Source organism: Nematolebias whitei, chromosome 17, assembly GCF_014905685.2.
Source record: "Nematolebias whitei isolate Nwh7 chromosome 17, NemWhi1, whole genome shotgun sequence".
Lineage (NCBI taxonomy): Eukaryota > Metazoa > Chordata > Actinopteri > Cyprinodontiformes > Rivulidae > Nematolebias > Nematolebias whitei.
The window spans coordinates 11,974,010-11,997,111 of record NC_056514.1 but is presented as its reverse complement, the minus strand read 5'-3'; the positions used below and the strand labels follow the sequence as shown (position 1 = coordinate 11,997,111).

The window sequence follows — 23,102 nt, the reverse complement described above, 5'->3', positions numbered from 1 at the left end:
CTTATTGTGTTTGTCATTTTGCTCTTTATAATTTTGTGTGAATCTGCTTCTGTTGTCATTTTCCACTCACTCCTCAGTCTGCCTCTCCAGTCCTCAGTCTTTATCATTCACACCTGTCCCTCATCAGCCACCTGCCCAGGTGCTCTCATTACTCACTCTCCCTCTGTCTTATAAAAAGCTTTTCTCTCCTCCACTCCTCGTCCGGTCATTGTTCTGTTTTGCACAGACATCTCAGTCCTCTGCCCTGTCTGTTTTCGTCCACCCAATGATCTGCTCTGCCCGTTTACTCTGATGTCCTGTTCAGTCTTGTTCTTGATCGTGTTTTGCCAGAGTAAGTTTTGCTGCATTGACAGCGTTTTGTTTTGTTGTTTAAATACATTTATTTTATTTGAACTCCTGCCTCACTCACCTGCCTGCATATGGGTCTAAACTTGGAGGATTGTGACAGTTAACTACCCAAAAGTTTCTGATTTGTTCCTCTTTGGTTTTCTAACTACCCATTAGTTCTGGATTAGTTCCTCTTAATTTACAAGGTAACTAACCAGTAGTCCCCTAATAAGGCTTGGCTGTGTGTTCCCCAGTAAGTACTGGTTAATTACCCATTAGCTCCTGATTTGTTCCTGATTCATTCCTTAGGCGTTCCCTAGTAGTTAATCAAATTTTGTGTACCTTATTGTAAAGTGTTACAATTTTAACAAATGTTTAGTTTGTTTAAACCTCACAAGTCCTGCCTGTATTCTGAGCTCCATAAACACAAAGAGTGATAAAAAAAAACATTTGACATGTTTACCATGTTCCACTGTGGATAAAATATGGGTTTATGAAATTTGCACATCACTGTGTCTTGTTTTAATTTACATTTTACACATCCCAACTTTTTTTGGACTTTAAGTCATATTATTTGTCTTCACTTATGAGTTGAGGGATAAACATTTCTGCCATTTCTGTATTTTTGTACCATCTGACATGAAAGAAAAGTCAACGTTAAGAATGAGTGCGTTTAAGAGGTATAATATTATTTTTATAGTAATCCCCCACCAGCCTTCAGATAGCTGCTCTGTGTTCCTCCTTTGAGTGATGTCTACTGGTGACTTTTCTCCCAGAGCTTTGAATCGAGGCTGTTGCTGTGTAGAACTGGACTGCTGGGATGGAGATGCAGGAGAACCTGTCGTTTATCATGGATACACACTCACCTCTAAAGTGCCCTTTGTAGAAGTTATTGAGACAATCAATGAGTATGCTTTCAAAGTAAGTATTTCTGTACCAGTTTTATACCAAACAGAAATTTTGCTGTGTTTTTACATTCATGCACGGAACAGGCTGATGCATTCCTTTCAGTCATGTTTTTTATTTTTCCTTTCCTACTAAACTTAAAATTTTTATAATAGCACACAGATGATGCTCTGCTTTCAAATTTTAGAGCCTCTAAAAAATTACTGAGACGCAATTCAGCTCAAACCAGCTGAAGAACGTCTTCCTCAGCCAGAGTCGATGTGAAGTCCTGCTTCTCATCTCGTCCAACAAAACCATCTTAGTTTGGATGTAAAAAACAAAAACACAAGAGAACATTTAGTAGTAAAAATTGTTTGACGGCTGCAGAATGAAACACTCCACGGTTGTCTGCCGTCGGTTTATCCAAAGGCTGGAAGTAATTAACAGGTGGACAGTGCACCAGAGGCTCGCTTGTACATCTGTTGGTATAGGCAAAAAAATATTTTTAAGATTTGCAATTCTATCATTGGCAAAGCAAAAAATAAAATAAGTTTAAAGAATGGAAGAAGTGATTAGAATAAAAATCCATGTTTGAAGACGGAGAGATACAAGAAAGTTTGGCTGAAAACAAGGCCACATTTTCAGCTACTGATTCTGGTGGTCTGGAGGGTCTTCACAAAACTCAGGACTAGAAAAAAAAAGAGTCAAAAAATCATTTTGGGTTTACTGATGGGAGAAAATACAGGTCCTTCTAAAAAAATTAGCATATTGTGATAAAGGTCATTATTTTCCATAATATAATGATAAAAATGAAACTTTCATATATTTCAGATTCATTGCACACCAACTGAAATATTTCAGGTCTTTAATTGTTTTAATACTGATGATTATGGCATACAGCTCATGAAAACACAAAATGCCTGTCCCAAAAAATTAGCATATCATGAAAAGGTTCTCTAAACAAGCTATTAACCTAACCATCTGAATCAACGACGTAACTCTAAACACCTGCAAAAGATTCCTGAGGCTTTTAAAAACTCCCAGCCTTGTTCATTACTCAAAACCGCAATCATGGGTAAGACTGCCGACCTGACTGCTGTCCAGAAGGCCATCATTGACACCCTCCAGCAAGAGGGTAAGACACAGAAAGAAACTGCTGAATGAATAGGCTGTTCCCAGAGTGCTGTATCAAGGCACCTCAGTGAGAAGTCTGGGGGAAGGGAAAAGTGTGGCAGAAAACGCTGCACAACAAGAAGAGGTGACAGGAACCTGAGGAGGATTGTGGAGAAGGGCCGATTCCAGACCTTGGGGGACCTGCGGAAGCAGTGGACTGAGTCTGGAGTAGAAACATCCAGAGCCACCGTGCACAGGCGTGTGCAGGAAATGGGCTACAGGTGCCGCATTCCCCAGGTCAAGCCACTTTTGAACAAGAGACTGCGTCAGAAGCATCTCGCCTGGGACTGCTGCTGAGTGGTCCAAAGTTATGTTCTCTGATTACAGTAAATTTTGCATTTCCTTTGGAAATCAAGGTCCCAGAGTCTGGAGGAAGAGAGGAGACACGGAATTCACATTGCTTGAGGTCCAGTGTCAAGTTTCCACAGTCACTGGGTTGTCATGTCATCTGCTGGTGTTGGTCCACTGTGTTTTAACAAGGGCAGGGTCAATGCAGCTAGCTATCAGGAGATTTTGGAGCACTTCATGCTTCCATCTGCTGAAAAGCTTTATGGAGATGAAGACTTCATTTTTCAGCACGACCTGGCGCCTGCTCACAGTGCCAAAACCACTGGTAAATGGTTTACTGACCATGGTATTACTGTGCTCAATTGGCCTGCCAACTCTCCTGACCTGAACCCCATAGAGAACCTGTGGGATATTGTGAAGAGAAAGTTGAGAGACGCAAGACCCAACACTCTGGATGAGCTTAAGGCCGCTATCGAAGCATCCTGAGCCTCCATAACACCTCAGCAGTGCCACAGGCTGATTGCCTCCATGCCACGCCGCATCGAAGCAGTCATTCATGCAAAAGGATTCCCGACCAAGTATTGAGTGCATAACTGAACATGATTATTTGAAGGTTGGTGTTTTTTGTATTAAAAACACTTGTCTTTCATTGGTGGGATGAAATATGCTAATTTTTTGGGACAGGCATTTTGAGTTTTCATGAGCTGTATGCCATAATCATCAGTATTAAAACAATTAAAGACCTGAAATATTTCAGTTGGTGTGCAATGAATCTGAAATACATGAAATTTTCATTTTTATCATTACATTATGGAAAATAATGACCTTTATCACATTATGCTAATTTTTTGAGAAGGACCTGTACCTTTTCAAACACTTGATAAAAAATAATTTTGTGGATTTTAAAAAAACTGAAATATGGAGGTGTTTTTTAACAAAAACATTCTTAAAATGTTCAAATTTACAACGACAAACAAATAATCTAGTTTGCTATTTTTATTTTAGGCTGAGATAGCTCTCAAAACCTGATTAGTTTGTTGTGGAAAAAGTATTTTAAAAAGTAGTATTTTTTTAAGCAGTTTAAATGAGGTGGTTAATTTCCCCCTTAAGAAACATCATAAAGTTGAAGGACAATAGTGTAACGTCTTGTCTCAGGTTCAGTTCTTGGTGCCAAAAGCTCTACGAGATACTGGAAGCTTTATCCATCCAATCATTTCTGCAGATTTTCACCAAAGTTGATCATTTGGATTCTGCTCACACCAAACAAGCTCTAAACAGTCCTGTTCTTTAGAGACTTTAGAGAGGTGGAGGTATGCACTTGAACAAAAATAAATGAAAGTCCGCCGTAGTAAGACAGAGTACATGTGTGAATGAGAGGGATGCCGGTGGAACAGTGGAGGAGTACAACAGTACAAGGAGCAGAGGCCACAAAGGTGCAGGACTTCAAGTACTTTGGGTCTACTGTCCAAAAAAATGGGAAGAGTGGTAAAGAGGTGAAGAAGAGAGTCCAGACAGTATGGAGTGGATGGAGAAAAGTTTCAGAGTTTCTTTATTGTCATTCAAAAGTTTCAGTCAAAAGTTTCAGGAGTGATTTGTGATAAAATGGCTTCAGCAAATGTTTAAGGAAAACTTTACAAGACAGTGGTGAGACGAGTAACGTTGTATGGTTTGGAGACCAAGACATTAAGAAAAAGACAGGAGAACATACTGGAAGGGGCAGAAATGAAGATGTTGAGGTTCTCCTTAGGAGTGACAAGGATGGACAAGATTAGAAATGAGACCATGAGAGGTACAGCACAGGTTGAACAACTGGGAGATGAAGTTAGAGACCAGACTGAGATGGTTTGGACATTTCCAGAGGAGGGACAGTGGTTTGGACATTTCCAGATGAGGGACAGTGGTTTGGACATGTCCAGAGGAGGGACAGTGTGTATATTGCTAGAAGGATGTTAGAAATGTAGCTGCCAGGAAAATGAGTAATAGGAGGGAGGACAGAGGATGCAGAGAACAGAGTGAGGTAGAGGAGGATGACTTGCTGTGAAAACCCATGAAAAGGGATCATTCACCAGACACATCAACTCTGTTGATAACATCAAGTTCACCAGAGTATATGAAGGACAACAAGCTGCCTTTTTTGGACTGTTTTGGTTCACATGGAAAGAGAGGACAGCCTCAACATAGAAGTCTACAGGAAACCAACCAACACAGACCAGTACCTTCTGTTTGACTCTCACCATCCACTGGAACACAAACTCTCTGTCATCAGAACTTTACATCGAGCTGAACATGACCCATGAAGACAGAAGGGAAGAAAAAGGAACAAAAACATATCAGAAACTCTCTCCAAACATGTGGATATCCTAACTGGGCCTTTGTCAAGTCAGTGAGGAAATCTACAAAACACACCACTGAACAGAACAAGGAAAACAACAGACAGAAAAACATTGTCATCCCTTATGTTGCTGGAGTATCTGAGAAACTCAGAAGGATTTTCGACAAACACAACATCCCAGTACATTTCAAACCCAACAGGACTCTCAGACAGAGGCTGGTCCACCCCAAGGATAAAACACCCAAACACAAACAGAGTGGTGTGGTGTCTGCAGTCCAGTGCAGTGAGGAATGTCCAGATCTCTATATTGGAGAAACCAAACAGCTTCTTCACAGATGCATGGCTCAACACAGGAGAGCAGCTCTTCAGGACAAGACTCAAAGGTTCACCTGCACCTCAAGGATAAGAGACACTCTGACGACCAAAATGTTCACATTTTGGACTGAGAAGACAAAGAAGGGAGAAGGAAGCTATTTATGTAAAACGAGAGAAACCATCTTTAAACCGAGGAGAAGGCCTCAGATTCCTTAGATAGAGAACTTTACTAATTGGCTTTTATGTATGTGAATGTTCCTGTAAAGTGCCCTGAGACAACTTTGTTGTGATTTGGCGCTATATAAATAAACTGAATTTATTTGAATTGAATTCCAACTCTCTAAAACCTATAATGCAGCTTTAGGCCTGATACCCAGTCGGTTTCACTTAAGTCAAGAACTCCATTCACGTGTCCATCTGCAAGTCAGACTAACAAAGACCCTAATGAACATCTATTGTGAGGAGTGAGAGGGCAATCTGCATATGAATCTAGCTTACCTTATCTTTATAACTTGAACACCACACTCCCTGTTCTTTGAATTGAGAAAGTTCCCCAAATGAGAAGTGAAATGTCTTCTGTTACAAATAAAGTCCAGTTGTTTTTACTTTTAATCTTGTTTGGATTTACCATGTCCTGGATGATTGAGAATCTTCACCAGCATGTTTTCATAAGAAGTAAAACCCAAACAGGTCCAGAGGCCTCAGTAATTCATCATTGAGATGCTGTCCCGCAGGAGTTTAAGAACAGCAATCCTCATCAGAGCTAGATTAGGAGCAAGTGTGAAAGATTGACTATGCCCTGCCACTCAGGAGCCACAGAAGCCAGGCAACAGCAAAAATCAACTGAATCTCCACAAGGACACTCTGCAGACCCATCAGACAGCAGTACCAGCACTTTAAGTTTGATCAGGTGCCGCATGATGGTTTTGCAGGAGGCCGAGTGTTTGGATTGTGCATTTTTGTGGCATGTTGTAATTACCCAGTCCAACATGTGTGACATGTTGGAACTATTAAGTAAATTAGGGCCCCCAAAGACATTTAACAGTTGCCAATAACAAAGCACACCACAGGATTGTTGTACTGTGCCCCAAACATTAGAGCCCCGTGACATCTACTATTCACTTTTAGTCAAAAGTATGGGACTGTTTATAACACCCCTTGTCATCCCTCTTCATCTATCAGTGACTGGTATCAGCTGGACTACAGGCTTACCATTCAGTGAGTAGGCTTCAGTTATCACCAGAACAGAGACAGGTTGAGCTATAACTGGTGCTGTAACCAGGAGGCATGGACTGATGAGGTGTTGTACCATGGTTAAGGATAAATCTGGGTTCTGAGTGACCACAAATGACTGTTCTGTGAGTGTGTTGTTGTACTGCAGAAAAGAAATGACCAATCCTGCCAGTGTTTTAGAGGGACACACTGGTGTTCCATTTGGCATCATGGTGTGGGGAGCCACAGGTTTGGAAATTAGGTGCCCTCTGGTAGGAATTCAGGGAAACTTGATGGCGCAGAACTACATTCAATTCAATTCAATTCAATTCAAAAATACTTTATTAATCCCAGAGGGAAATTATTTGTTGTTGTAACTCGTTATCCTCATTTCATTAAGAGATGTTATAGATACTGATGGCTGTAGACAAGAAGGATCTCTTGAAAAGGTCCATCCCACAGTGGATCCTAATAAACTGGTTGCAGATGCCATCCAATCCGTACACCCAGACTCGGCTGGCCTCTCGGTTCCTCCGGGCTGTAGGACCGCCCAAATGCTGGGCAGAACGATGACCTCCTCCCAGCAGTCTGCCGAGCTCCTCGTCGCTGCGGACAGCCAACTGTAGGTGCCGAGGGACAATCCTGTCCTTCTGCTGTCATGAGCCGTGACATCAGTGACATCCTGCATCTGCATGTCCTAGACCAGAGCATTGGTATAGCCTTTCAACAAGGCAAGACCTGCAGCATGTGTGTTTATGGACTGCCTTCATTGAGGTCCTCCTGGGTCAACCATGTTAGGTATCAACTCACACCCTACTGACCTGGGATCAGCAATGTTCCTCCCACTAAACATTAGACGTCGAATGGATGTGCAGATCACATTTATATTGAGTCCGTCGGTCTAGACCAATTCTGGACATCTCCACGACGTGCAAACAAAGTCCACTCTGGACGTCTAACCATGACCTCACTTGTACGTCGATATAAAGTCGAATGTTTGAACGTCGGACTTGAAGGTTGTATAGACATCCAAGACAGGTGCAGGTGTGCCTTAGTGAATCATACTTTTTATAACAATAAAATTTACAATCATAATTTATAATCATAAAAGAGTGTGCACAGTTACTCTTTTTTGATTATAAATTTGCACGGCTTCATTCATAAACCAACTGTTGCTATTTTCTCTCGAAGCTATTTCTGTTAACCAAGTAAAGAGGATAAAGGGAAAAAAATTAAGGAGTGATTTATTTGTAAAACTTAGTCCATCTGTTTCTAGTGACATTTAAGGAGTGATGATTTAATTGTAAACCTAGTATCTGTAGCGCGTGGTTTCCTGTGGCACAATAGATGGTCAAACATATTGTTTCTTTAACTTTGTTTGCTGCACAGAGATGGCGCAGCGCCAGAGCAGCTGACTTTAAACCTGAAGATCCTGGGATTGAACCCCTGTCATTCCAACATCCATCTGAGGGTGAATGTGTTAAACACTGCATGGGAACATACAATGAAGACAACACGAAGCACTTACTAATTATATTATTATCTGAAGTGAATAAAATAAGTTAAATTTTGATGTAGAAAATACATCTATATTGACTGTCCAGTGGACGTCGGAAAAAGACTTCGTCTGTCGTAACAGTCTGCACCTGGGAGGGACCCAAATTACACGTGCAAAAATGACTTAAAAAAGACGTCATTTAGACGTCTCCTCGCTCAGTGGGCTGTACTGTTAGTGTTGTTATGCATCTGATCCAATGTTGGAATCACTATAATTCTGTCTCATGACATTTCAACATAAAATATGTTCATGTTAATAGGTATTTTCTGTTTAACCTTTAAAGATAATTGACTTCACACAACAGAGAGGTGGTTTTTTAGCGCTCAGTCTCCTTTGATCAAAGATGAGAGTCACTGACTAGGTCAGAGTGAACTCTCCCGTTTTGCTGGGTGAGTCTGTATTTATTATGAAAAAGTGGGGCATGAAAACAGGTCAGGTTTACTTGTTCAAAAATCTTATCAGGATGACGGTCAGAACATTTCAGAAGATTTAGCTTGTACAGATAGTTTCTTGATAAAACGTCCACTTGATGTAATTCAGAACTTTCCAGAAACTTACACACAGCAAGATATAAACTGAACCAAAATAAACCTTTTGTTCTGTACATGCAGAAACAGATATTAATATGAGATAGAAGCTATTTAAAAATGATAAAATAGAACAACCCTAACATTCCCCCCTTTTTATCATTTTTTTTAACCAAAAAGAACTCATAAAAGAAAAAATAAAAGTTGAGTTCTTTCTGAGTTTGCCAAAACATAAAAGAAAAAGAAAAACACATTATATTTATTTTTATACTGGTGGGCTGGAAAGAGAACAGACATATCATTTTTGTTACACATTTTCAGTCATCATCTTAGCTAGATGCAAATTGATAAGAGTGCTTGTAAAAACTTTCATCATCATGTGTTTAAGAAGAGGAGCAATACAGCCAAAAAATATACAGAATAGAATTAATACTGCAAAGAATTGGGGTAAGAATTTTGAGGAATAAATGCCACCAAGGTCCAGAGGTGAACCATGACCACAACTCGAAACGCTCTGCTCCTTTGGTCACGCTCTCAACATATCTCTTAAGGTCAGTTAGGTCATGCAGTGCGTTGTAGATGTCTCCTCCAGAACTTGATTGATCTGGTATTTAAGTACAGCATGTTTCACCAATGATTTTGCACACACCTCCTTGTGACGCGGTCAGCAGGTCAAGGATGATTCAGTTATGTAGAATCATTTGCCTCATGGCGCTCAGCTCATTCTGGGTCCCATTTGCCAGTTTGTAGGTGTCATTGATAAGGCAGAGGAGGGCGTACCAGTTGATTTCCACATGGGCTCGTATTTCACCAACTCCTACCCATGGAAAGAGTCCTTGGAAGAACTTTTCTCCTCCGTTCCAGACCTTGAATTCCCATGGGACGCCAGTGTTGGTGGTAAGCCCTCCCCACCTGGTCACTTCTGGCATTGGAGAGCGTTCCATCCTGCGAGTTGGAAGTGTTGGTGCTTTCCTTAGCGCCCCCCCCCAATTTGGTGGTAACGCTGTATAGGCTCTCTGTCCATATAAGAAATACCAGTCAGTTAATGCGAGAACCTTTGTCACTTGGCACTGCAATGCTGCAGTGGATGGTCTTCTGGCATCCTCTTGTTGGTAGGCTGATGTTGAAGGTCCGTTGGTGGAGGAGGTCTGTGCAATCGGTGACATCGTCTGATTCAGTGCAGTGGTGTCTGGGGATCCCCTGAATATTGGCATAATAGCCTGCTTTGCAAAAAACACAATTCAGGTAAATAGGTTTACCTTTGTGTGGCCGGTCAATGTCACAGAAGGTATACACCTTTTCACATAAATTCCAGGGCACCGATCCTACAGAAGTAATACCATTGTTGAAAACACAGTATCCCAGGGCGCCTGTTGGCAAATTTGTCAATGTGATCAGTTCAGGCAGTTTGATGGACATCTGTGGTAGGGGGATGACATCAGTGATGATACAATTTGACGTGAAGTTGTATCCCATAGTTACCATGGCTAGTCGTCTGTGTAAGTCTGTGTGCATACCCTTCACCTTTCTGGATAGTGGCGTTGTATAACTTCGTTTTGCCCAGCTGCTTGTTCCTGGGTGGGTGCTCAGACCATATAGACATGCTTGTTGGGCTGTAGACACAGCTGCAGGTTGCAAACCTGAATTGTGGGTGGCATAGGGTAGATGAGCACATACATAGCAATTAGTAGTCTTTCCTTCATAAGCGGTTTTGTTCATCAGCTGCCACCATAGGTTGGTGCTGTAGTCATGAGGGTGTTCTAGATCAGGTTTTAGCAAATCAGTGAGGTCACCTCTGACTACGTGACATGCTATAGCCATAACACAACAGAGAGTCCACCTTGGCTGTGATGCTCTCATTGTTGTTAGATATACAGAAATGTTAGGAACTCTGATGTTCCTGTTCAGGGCGTAGGGCTGGGGCAGATTGCTGCACACAGCATTGGTTTCTTCACTGACGTCGAGATAACACACCCTAAACGGTGTGTCCTCTTTGTGGTCAGACTTTTTCAAACACCCTGGTCGATTTAAGAGTCTAACACTTTCTGCAACTTTCAAAGGCTTATGATGGATCCAACTGGGTTTTTTCCGCTACCTTTACAGCGTTTGGTGTGGTCAGTAGGATTTGGTGCGGTCCCACGTTTTCCTTTTGATGACCTTAATAAAGACCAAAAACTGCTGGCTGGATTGATGTTTTCTGTGGAAAGAGGAGATGGAGACAGTAAAATTGTTCTTTTTTTTCTTCTATATATAAAAATGCATATTAAGATACCTCTCCCGTGGCACATGACAAACATCATGGGTCAAAAAACAGTGGTATTATTATCTAATGTATATTAATGGATGCAAAGCTCCATTGTAATAATAAAGTACAACCTATAAAAATATAACATAGTGCATTTGTGGCAGTTTACATTTGTGTTTAGGAATTATTTAGGTCATATTTGGAGCTTTAAAATATCATGAATCATTTCCATTACAAGAATTATTGACCATCTGATTGTGAATCAGCCACCTCGTTGATAACTTTCTGTTGTCATGCCGGGGCATTAGTTGGCGCTGTGATTTTGTATTGCTGGTTAACGCGCATGCGTGTTGTCGCGGCTTGCACTTCCTGTTTAGCTAGCGTTTAGCTAACTCCGCTGGTAAAAAGTGACGGGGCAAAAACTGGATCCTGGCTGGATTTGTGGGGGAAAAGTCGACTTCTTGACGGCCACCAGAACCGTTTTGTTAAAAAAAAAGTTCACAGCGGCCGTTGAATGGAGAAGGGGTTCTCTGCAGATCAAAAGTGGGGGTTTCTGGCAAATAGGCGTTTGTGGGTGGCGAACACTGATTGGCTAACAGTATTTAATAGGCGTTTGTAGGGGACGAACTTAAACTTAAATTTTTTTAAGACAGTCTTCATTTGTATTGTTTTGTCGACCAAGCTAAATGTAATTTCTAAAATATGGATAAATCTGATCTCATCATGCAGCATAAGCAACTGGGTATAGGTGTGAGGGCCAAAAGTCTGGTTATGTACTGACTCCTAAATGTGCTAGTTTTCTACTTTTTTTTTTTTTTGCTGCTCCTTTCTTTAATGTGGGCAAATCTAAAACATTGTCACATGAACAAATGAGCTAAAACTGGCTCTTTAAGTAGCTCAATCAGCTCTTATTTAAAACTGAAGATTTTTAAGAAACAGCGTTAACTCTACTGTCAAACACAAGAAGATTCTCTTTTGGCCTTGGGTTGTAGGCTGCACCTGACACAGGTTGGCTTGAGTCTGGTCTGGATAAAATGAAATATGAAGCATCTGAAGCGAAACCTGCTCCCATTTGTCCAAAAAGTCTGGTCTCAATTAAAGATCATGAGTCCTATGACGGGCAGCACGGTGGCGCAACTGGTAGAGCTGCTGCCTCTCAGCGAGCAGGTCCTTGGTTCAAACCCCGGTCCAGGGGCCTTTCTGGGTGGAGTTTGCATGTTCTCTCCGTGCATGCGTGGGTTTTCTCCGGGTACTCCGGTTTCCTCCCACAGACCAAAAACATGCATGTTAGGCTGATTGGTAACTCTAAATTGTCCCTAGGTGTGAGTGAGAAAGTGAATGGTTGTTTGTCTCGTTTGTCTCTATGTGGCCCTGTGATGGACTTGCGACCCATCCAGGGTGTACCCTGCCCCTCGCACAGTGATTGCTGGACATGGGCACCAGCGACCCCCGTGACCCAAAATGGAATAAGCGGGTAAAGATAATGGATGGATGGATGGAGTCCTATGACGAGATAATGACCCAAAACAAACGCTAAAAACAAAATTTACTCTTTAGAAGTGCTCTTCTATGAGATCTGATCTATGAAAAGAGCTGAAACATGGAGTAGGGTTGACCCTTAAAATGTGAGACAGCTGAGGAAGTTAACCAGTAAACAGAAATACCTGCTCCAGTTGCAGAAATCTTACAGAAACTGACAATCACTCATCTGCAGTGACTGCAAGTTGAACAAGAAAATGTGAAGTTAAAGGAAACATCCTTTGTCCCAAGGCCAGTTTAAGTATCATTAATATTTTTCTTTATGAATCGATTGTAACTTTATTCACATTTTTCATCAACCAAAATGGAATTTGTTTTTTAATGTTACGGCTAGGTATTTAAAAAAACTAACAATTAGCCCTCCCCACTACCCAGTTATGTTGCTCTTATTTTGAAATTTAACCGGAAGTTCTGTGTTAAGAGAGGCAGAAAAAGAAGTTATGGAGACACCGCTAATGTTGAACTGAGACGCCGCCAATGTTGAACCTGAGACACCGCTAATGTCGAACCGGTTAACATATAGACACAATATGCCTGTGGTTAACACAATCTGCCTATAATGCCTTGTTTTTAGACATAATGTGTCTGTGGTTACGGCATTTTATCGTTCAGCCTTTCATTCTATCGTCCAATCAGATGCGGCCGGCCAGACACGCCCATTTTCCTATAGTCCAATCAGATATGACCACCCAGATACGCCTTCCGAATTTGCCTGCAGAGATACCTACTTGGTTGAATGGACCAAAACCGAGCCTCTGTACGGGTCGTTTAGTCCAGAAAGGACGTTTTGAGAGGGGGAGATGTTGGATGAGTTATATAACTAGAAAACTTTAGTTTATCTTGTACACAAAAAATACTGTTTATATTTATTAAACTGTTATTATTTAGCACATTTTTAGTATGTTTTAATGCAGCGCGGTGTGTGTGTGCGTCAGCTGGTTCTGTTTACACAGTCGAGTTAATAGCTTTGGTCATAACGTGTGTTAGAAAATAAATAAAGAGAAGAGAAAAAGAAAAAATCAGGAACACAAAATAGTGGAAAGTAATCAGTAAAATCATAATGATCAGTAAACTTACAGACAAAGAAAACAAAAGTATTTTAGCGCTTTTCCTATGCTTTAGTGGGTATTATCTTTTGTCTGACAAACAAAGCCGCAGTTTTCGTTTTTTAGATCCAAAAAATCACTTCACCTAAACAACAATCTTAATGGAGGTTGTAAGCAGACCTGCTTCAGGTCCCGTCTGTTAGTACAGTCAGGTTTCAAGGATTTTTTTTACAGAATCAGCTTGTCCTCCTAAACATACACACACAGACAGACAGAAGTTTTGCACGTGTCTTAATTTTTTTAGAATAATGCCGGCTTATGAGTCTCACTCAAAGTTTTTAGAAAAGATCTTGACCACAGTCTCACTTTTATGTTTTTTGTCAATTAAGATCTTGATTTTTAGAAAGTCTCACTTTTGTTTTCAACTGTAAAAAAACGCACTTATTAATAAGGATTTGATTATACGTTATACTTATTTGGAATGAAAGTTCTTAACTCCTAAAATCTCACTTATTAAAAGAGGTCTTGACTCGTTTTACTTATAGCGTAAGAAATAGTCTCCGCTGGTTAAAACCAAAATATTATGACAGAGTACTCACGTCGCTGTTTGTGTGAAAGAAATCTGGTTTTCCGTCAATCTGCTGCTGATGAGGTCCGCGACGGACGCAAGACTGGCCTGGCTGGGAACTTTGAAAGCCCACCAGGGCTTTTTGGCTCCACCGTGCACACGGGTTTTTTCAACGTGTCCGACTGAAACTGCACCAGCAAAACAGATATGTAGGAATCCGAGGTCACGGCTCCAAAATAATAGGTATTTTCTGTTTAACCTTTAAAGATAATTAACTACACACAACAGAGAGGTGGTTTTTTAGCGCTCAGTCCCCTTTGATCAAAGGTGAGAGTCACCGACTAGGTCAGAGTGAACTCTCCCGTTTTGCTGTGTGAGTCTGTATTTGTTATGAAAAAGTGGGGCATGAAAACAGGTCAGGTTCACATGTACAAAAATCTTATCAGGATGACGGTCAGAACATTTCAGAAGATTTAGCTTGTACAGATAGTTTCTTGATAAAACGTCCACTTGATGTAATTCAGAACTTTCCAGAAACTTACACACAGCAAGATATAAACTGAACCAAAATAAAACTTTTGTTCTGTACATGCAGAAACAAATATTAATATGAGATAGAAGCTATTTAAAAAATTATAAAATAGAACAACCCTAACACATGTAATTTTCATCCTTCTGTCTGGATGTCTTTTCTGTGTAGATCTGGAACATGTTGAAGAGGTTCAGCCAGTCAAAGTTTAACAGTTCTGGGGACTGCATATGATTTTATACACCCTTTTTTGTTTGTAAAATTAAAGCATTTTTTAATCTGAACAGCTCCTGGTCTGCGTTTCCAGAGAAAGTTACCCATATCTGATCTTTATATAAACCTAATGCAACCCCTTTATCATTCTCACTAAGGCATCTCCCTATCCTCTGATCCTGTCCCTGGAAAACCACTGCTCCATTGAGCAACAGACTGTAATGGCTCAACACCTGCGATCTATCCTGGGAGACAAGCTGCTCATCAAGCCCCTCAAAGGTCTGGATTCCTGCTACTTGCCTTCTCCAGAGGTAAATCATGGGGAAAACTGGACCAAGGTTCAGTAATGTGGGAGAACTGTCACATCTGTAGATACTAGCAGGGACAAAGATCATATTTGTCCGCTGAACAAAATGTAGCTTGGTCACATAGTGCCTGTTTTTGTTCTGGCTAGAATAAGAACATTGACAAATGTAGATGAACATATATCTGTGATATATTCATAAATTAAACGGATTCTTTCATTTTTCTGGACTGAATAATATCGTGCATTGAATAATTAAATGTAACGTGAGACGTTAATTTTCTTTGACCCATCAAATGAATGCGGTCATTTATTAACAGAATCAAAGTTTAACATCAAACATTTACATTAATTTGGCAAATTGATTTCAACAACAACATAATTAATTAGCAAGTTTTACAACTAGGAAACCATACGGCCATGATTTCCCTTGCAACTTTAACCCAACAGACATTTCTGAAAATATCTGGATGAATTACTGGCAAGATGGAAGAGTTTTAAAGATGGAAATGAAGTTTAAATGGAGAGGAAAAGATGGATGAGTGAATATGTATCGGTATCAGAACGGCACGCTCCATTGGATCTCAGCTTCCCCCTCGGTACACTTAGGTAGTGTAAATCGACTCTTTACCTGTAGGAGGTGTCTCCACTGGTACGGAGTTCCATTTAACGCACCATTTCAGCGTCTCCGTAGGAACAGCTATGAATCGTCCGAAGTAGTGACGGTATTCCGATCGACACACGTTCACCCCACTGGTGGACTCACAAGAGGAGTAAGTCCGTCAGAGGCTCCACTCAGATGTGGAAGATTTCATAATTCCCACAAGACTCGGAAGAACTGCGGATCATGTCTGAACCTCCTGCTCTCTCCAGCACTTCTTCTGTTAGGTTCTGCTCTCCGAACTGAACTGCTCTCCCACCGCACTCGACTGGTTGGAACTAGGAAGTGCCGACATTTAAAGAGTTCTGTTTCCGGTTCATTTGGGAAGTCCTGATTGGTCGATCGACCGAACAGGGGGTGGGTTTTTGTGACGTAAGAGGTCACTAGAAGTCAGAAAAACAGAAAAATTGTTTTGGAACAAACAGAAGATGTTTTTGAGACAGACGAGAGAAATGTTTAGGCGAGTTGGGGGAAAACAGGTGCCAGCTTCTCTATTTACGTCTGAGAGGATTTAAAAACATGACAGTTCGTTCCAACAAACTGGTTTGCGCTTGTCTCCAACCTTGGACCAACTTACACTTGCTCATTTCAGACAGAAAATCAGAAAATGCATAATTCGTTTGTAACACATTTTAACTTGATTTCTACTTTGAATGAGGATTAAAAATTCATTAATACTGTTTCACAGTTGATTTAAAATGAGTAGTTCACTTCAACATTTAAAAATGGTTTGAACTAAACACACTTTGATTATCAAGACATTTGTAAGATAGTAATGATAATAGAAAAAGAGAGTGTTCTTTCAATTGATCAGTGCAGGACACTTAGAAAGTCTCTGGATGAACTTAATCTTGTGTTTCTGGACTCAAATCAATGAAATACAGTTCTTGTCCCAGGAAGGCCCTCAAGGCCAGATTTGACCTGAGGCTTAGTTCACTACACAAATGACTTGAATTAAACTTCAGTGTGCAACAATAACACCTAGAGGGTAAATTAAATGCATAGCAGCAGCAAACAGCATTTTAAATATTAGCTAAATAACTGAAGTTGTTGAAAGAACATAAGCAGGTTGACTGTCAGCGTTTTGTACTCTCCATCAGTCATTTCACAATTAAATTCAACACAAATGTGTTTAAATCCTCTTTTCATTTTTGCATTCTTGTGTTTTCAGCCTTGTAGATGTTTTGATAGAATCAGATTTTTAAATCAGAATCAGAAGAATCAGAATCAGAATAAACTTTATTGGCCTTGCACCGAGATACAACGCAAATATGTACGTACAGTCGTCCGAAAGATGGGCGGAGTGCATGAAGCTGCAACTATAGAAAGCGCGGCCTTCTTATCCTTTTCAGATAATAATCTTAGATAGGAAAAGGGAGAGAAACATGAGGGTAGATAGTGGTATTACAAAAAAAGATCTTTCACATCTTGTCTATCAGGACACGATTTGAGACATCAAAAAAACTCTACCAGCAAGCACAATTAAAACATGATTACATTTGCATTTGACATCAAGGTGTTGAGATTTGTCCATGAGCGTTTTTTCAGATCAGCCACAGTTTCTGAAGATGTTGTTTCAGCTAGCAGTTCTGATAAGCTTGCACAGAAAGTTATCGGGGGGGTGGGGTGGGGGGTGGGGTTGCAATAGATGAAGCTTTTGTCCTTTTGTCCTTGGTTACTCATGACCCAGGAGAAATTTGATAGTCGGCCCGTCTCCGATGCCGTCGGGAGTCAGATTTAGATATGCTTGATTCTTGTTTTTCTTCTGGCAGAGATTACTTTTTTCCAGCCTTGAGTCCATCTGGGCGTTCTGGTTCCGAAAATGCCTAATTGTGGGATTCCATTCCACTGATCCATGCTATGAGTCTCCTTCAAGGTCAAACCCACTACGCTGACGAGTCCCAGAAGCCGCAGGTGGCTTGCGATTCTCATAAATTGCCTCCACCTTACGGTTAAGCTCGTAAACCGGATGATTTAAAGTTCCTACTGCACGGACCAAACCTTCACACTAACTCGGAAGCTTTTCCATGGCCGAAACTGCTGCCGATGTCTTCTTCAAAAGTCGATAAAACAGAGCCCCGCCGATGTCAAAAAGCAGAGTCCCTGCTATCATAATTCCAAATATGTAAACGTCTGCAACATCCTTCTGAGACAGAACTGAGAGGCAAATCAACTGCCACACTCCCCACGAATCCATGACGTACCCCACAGTGTGAGTCTCAGCTGGACACGCCGATTCTCCAGGACCTTGTCGTTTTGATGAAAAAAATCTTATCTTATAAATAAAATTAACAAATGGATTCTAATAAAAAGTTGGGTTGCTGCATTTTTGTCCTGTCACTGTGAGCTCTCTGGGTTTTATTTTTCTTTTGTGTGTGCATGTTTTTATGATTTCTGGACCTTAGTGTTTTTTGGATTTTCAGTTTTCAGTTTACTGTATTATTTTTTTCCCCCAGTGACTTCCTCTCATGTAGTACTTCCTGCTCTTGTTCTCCCTCACCTGATCCTCAGCATTTTATCCCAAGTGTTTTTAATTGTTCAACAATTTTCAGTCAGGTCATCTGGACAGTTTCTTTTTTTGTTGTTGTTTTTTGTGCTGAAACGTTTCACCTTCCATCCAAAAGGCTTCATCAGTCAAGGAAACACACAACACAAAACTGATTCTTCCCCCAACAGCTTACTCTAAAGTGGAACAAACCAGTTATGGGATTTACTTGTCTATTTGTATCTGTATTTCTATTTTATGTTTTCCTGTCCGCTGTGCATGTTTGTTTTCTTTTGTACAGCACTTTGGTTGGCCTTGTTGCTGTTTTAAGTGCTCTATAAATAAATTGGTATGGTATGGTATGGTCTAAAGAAAGTTTGAAAAATGCTGGTGCTATGATGGTCTCTTTGATACGCCCCCTCTTCCGGTGCTGTCCCTCTTCCTTGTCGACAGTCATGTCAAACTGGTTCAAAACCAACAAAGTCAATGCTCAATAATCCAGGTATACAATCCAACAATGTTTCAGTCAGGTCATCTGGACAGTTTCTTTAAATAAAAAAAAAAACTAGAAACTGTCCAGATGACCTGACTGTAAATTGTTGGATTGTATATGTTGGATAAATTAAAAAATGTTATCATTTAAAACTGTTTTAGACTTCTTACTATTTTTCTTAAAACTCCAGCCATGTGAACTGAAGCCCAGCTGAAACACAAAACATCCAGAGTTTTGTGTGCAGCTGGTGTGTTCGTACTAAGACCACAGACCTTGGGTTTTTAAACAACCATGGCTGTTATTTAGTTCTGACCTTGCTATACTGCTATCCTGTCTTCGTATCAAACTGTTTGTTAGTTTAATCATATTTTGTGTCTCCGCTGGGTCGGAGAAGTTGTATCTGTTGATTTGTGCCTTGTTTCCCACACCCCCCTCCACCTAATAAAAATACGAGCGTCACAGTCAGAACGTCGGACTTCTTCGCTTGACGTTTGGTCAAGTAGAACTCCCACCTCTGCAGAGGATTATTTTAAGAAACTTACGCTTGTCTTCTGTGAATTCTTTACAAAGGTGTTACGAGGAAAAAACCCTTTCAGTATACCTGAATTATTGAGCATGGACTTTGTTGTTTCTACTTGTCTCTTGTTAGTGTTCCCTTTATATTTTTATCTGTCCCTTGTATGTGCATTAAATGGCTCTTTCTAGTGTTCCTCCGTGAAAGTCTTTGTGAGCATTTTCTTTGCTGCCATGTCAGCTCGTTTTAATTTAATAACTATTTTTTGCTTCTAATTTTACCTCGAGCTTCTCCTGAGTTTTTGTCTGCACTCTTGGGTTTTAAATTCATGATAGTCGCGCAAAAGAGGGGGAATTGGAAATACTCTCTCTTTGTCTGTCCATGCATTTTGTGAATATGATAACTTGAATTAAGTGAGATGTCATCTTCCATTTTGACCAGATGAACTTCCAGCTTATTTCTTAAGGTTGGTCTCTCATATCATCACAGTCCCTGTGACCCACATCTTTAACTTGTCCATAAGTAAAAACTCCATCCCAGACGCTTGGAAAACAGCCTTTGTTCTACCTTTGCTGAAGGGAGGTGACCCCACCTCATTGAACAACTATCGACCAATCTCTAAACTCTACATTTCAATTCAATTCAATTCAGAAATACTTTATTAATCCCAGAGGTAAATTAAATGTTGTTGTAACTCATCATCCTGGTTTCATTAGAGTTGTTCTAGATGCTTATGGCTGAGGGCAGGAAGGATCTCTTGTAGTGGTTTGTCCTATAATGGATCTGAAGAAGCCTCTGACTGAAGACACTCTGTTGTATGACAGTATGATGAAGAGGATGCTGAGGGTTGACTATAATGTTCTTCATTTTATGAAGAATCCTTCTTTGTACAATCATCTCCAAAGGTTCTAGAGGAGTCCCCAGAACTGAGCCAGCCTTCTTTATGAGCTTGTTGATCTTTTTTAAGTCACTTGCTCTGGTTCTGCTACCCCAGCAGATGATGGCAGAAGAGATGGCACTCTCTACAACAGACTTATAGAAGATATGCAGTATCTTGCTGCAAACACTGAAGGACTTCAGCTTCCTCAAGAAGTACAGTCTGCTCTGTCCCTTCTTGTAGACGCTTCACTGTAGCATCTCCAGTCCAGTCTGTTGTCCAGGTGAACCCCAAGGTATTTATACTTCTCCACCACCTCCATTTCTTCTCCCATGATGCAAATAGGGTTGGACCTGTTCCTGTTTCTCCTGAAATCTACAGTCATCTCCTTTTGTTTTTCATTTTAGCCAAGGTTCTAGAAAAATAGATAAACTCTCAAATAAAAAATTACCTGGATTCATTTAACATCTTACCTCTCCATCAATCTGGTTTCAGGAAACAACACAGCACAACAACTGCTTCACTGAAGGTTCTTAATGACGTTGTTGAAGCACTGGATGCTAAGGATTATTGTGCTGCACTTTACTTAGACCTGTCTAAAGCTTGTGACACTGTGGATCATAACATTTTGTGTCATAAGCTCTCAGAAATTGGTTTTTCAGATCACACCATTGAATGGTTCTCTAACTATCTCTCAAATCGGAGGCAATGTGGTCAACATAATGGTACTTCCTCCAGTTATTTAACAGTCAACAATGGTGTACCACAAGGCTCAGTCTTAGGACCCACCCTCTTTACAATCTACATAGGTAATGTAGGTCAGAGCATTCCTGATGCATCCTTACATTTCTATGCTGATGACACAGTTGTTTATTGTCGAACTAAAACAGTTGCTAAGGCTTTCCAGCTTTTGCAATTCGCATTTGACATCATCCAGTCAGATTTGTTTCACCTCAAACTTGTCCTAAATGCTGACAAAACCAAAAGGACGCTTTTTCAAACAGGAAGTTGGCCCCAGCAGTTCTTCCTCAGATTTTATCCTCAAATGGTGTCCCCATTGAGTTTGTTGATTCCTATAAATATTTGGGTATCTTGGTCGACTGGCATCTCTCTTTTAAACTTCATATGGAAACCTATTAAAGAAACTGAAAGTTAAACTGGGTTTCTTTTTCAGAAACAGATCCTGTCTAACTCTGAATGATAGGAAACACCTTGTATCTGTGACTTTTCTTCCCTCCATTGATTACGGTGACATTATTTACATGAACGCTCCTGCAAGAACCCTGCAGATGTTGGATGCTGTCTATCACGGTGCACTAAGATTCATAACTGGCTGTGATTATCGTACCCACCACTGCACCCTGTATTCACTGGTTAACTGGACATCATTAACGTCATGCAGACTCTCTCACTGGTACATTTTCATATTTAAATCACTTCTTGGTCTGCTGCCTTCATACAGTTCCTCCTACATGTCTCTGCGTGAGTGCAGTTCCAGCGTGTGCTCTCAGGACATTTTTACCTACAGTGTTCCCTCAGTGAGGACTGAACTAGGCAAAAGGGCCTTCTCCTACTCCGCTCCTGTTTCCTAGAATATCTTGCAAAAAGATTTGAAGCTCTCGACCTTGACCTCTCTAATGCCCCTTTTCCATTAGTACCGGTACGGGCCGACTGGACCCTACTTGGCCCGGTTCTGAGGCTTTTCCATTAGTACCGGTACTTAGCACCTGTTACTATTTTCAGTACCCTTGGCTCTGTGGTTCTAACCGGAACGAAGAGGTACTAAAATGTGACATCAGAACACTGTCGGTCACTGATTGGTCGGGGGCGGAGTCGGGGCGGAGTCACTGGATCCTTCAGAAACTTTTCAAAACAATAATCCGCCATTTGCAATTTCTTGGACTGGAGCAGCGGCTGGACTTATTTTAAAGATTTTAAAAACAATACTGACAACATCTTGGCCTAATGCTGATGTGCTGGCATTTTTTGTGCTTGGTGGCCGACAACATAATTCAGAGCAAGCTGGATGGAGCTCTGCTGGTCTACCCCGATCCTCCCTCCGGAGCCTCGGAGCGCCAGGCTGGGCAGGGCGTCATCTCCCCCGCTCCAAGTTCAGCTGGTCACCGCGGAAGATCCATCGATGTGCCGACTCGGAGGCTCAGGTTCCGGATACCAGCCTTGTGTGCTCAGAGCTCCGCTGGTCACTGCGAAGCTGGAGATGTAGACTCGCAGATGGCCGTTGCGAGACCCCGGCCATGCCTAATCATGAAGGCTGAATCCTGATCCCGCCCGGCAGTCAGGCGGACTGGACAGTCTGGGACGGACGGTGGAAGCGATTTTTCAATAAAATAATATTTTGTTTTTATACAAAAAATGTTTTAAAAAATTGCTGAAGCGATTTAAAAATGATTTTTTTTTTTTACACGTAAAATGTTTTTTAAAATCGCTTCCACCGTTCGTCGCAGACCCGTCTCTGTCCGCCTGTCTGCGCGGGTCGAGCCTTCATGATTACGCACGGCTGGAGTCTTGGAATGGCCTTTGTGAGTCACCAGCTGAGCTCGGAGCTGGGAAGATGAGCCTGCCCGTCCTGTCTCCGGAGGAGAGGATCAGTGAGACCAGCAGAGCGTTGAAGATGTTAAAAAAAAAAAAAACGGTGCCAGCTTCATCATGAAATCCTGTTTTCACTTTAATGACTGTTAACTCAGCTGAAAATCATAAAAAGACACAAAACTATTGGATCTCAGGAATATTTCCCTCAAACATGTTTAAAGAAAAGAGACGACCTTCAGTTCAACTTTATTTTAACCCACAAAAGTACAAATCACAAAACAAGAACTTTAAAGCAAAGCTAAAAATAAAATGTATATATGTGAACAAGAAAGAAAACCACACATCTAAAATGAATATTAAAAGTAGACACAATGAGTGCAAATACATCAAATGATGATGAAAACCTATAAAAAATTAAATCTAATGTTTTTGTAGAATCTGGTTCATCAGAGTTTTAATTT

The 23,102-nt window shown here is 40.9% G+C and overlaps 1 protein-coding gene across 1 annotated transcript in view; it reads left to right on the top strand.

Annotated features, from left to right (window-relative positions):
- LOC119423672 (1-phosphatidylinositol 4,5-bisphosphate phosphodiesterase delta-3-A) overlaps positions 1-23,102 on the top strand; it is a gene marked incomplete in the record, with an annotated part of 94,779 nt that overhangs the window by 37,409 nt on the left and 34,268 nt on the right. Inside the window, 2 exon segments of the mRNA XM_037691077.1 lie at positions 1,104-1,248; positions 14,916-15,068. Coding sequence (XP_037547005.1) covers positions 1,104-1,248; positions 14,916-15,068 — 298 coding nt within the window.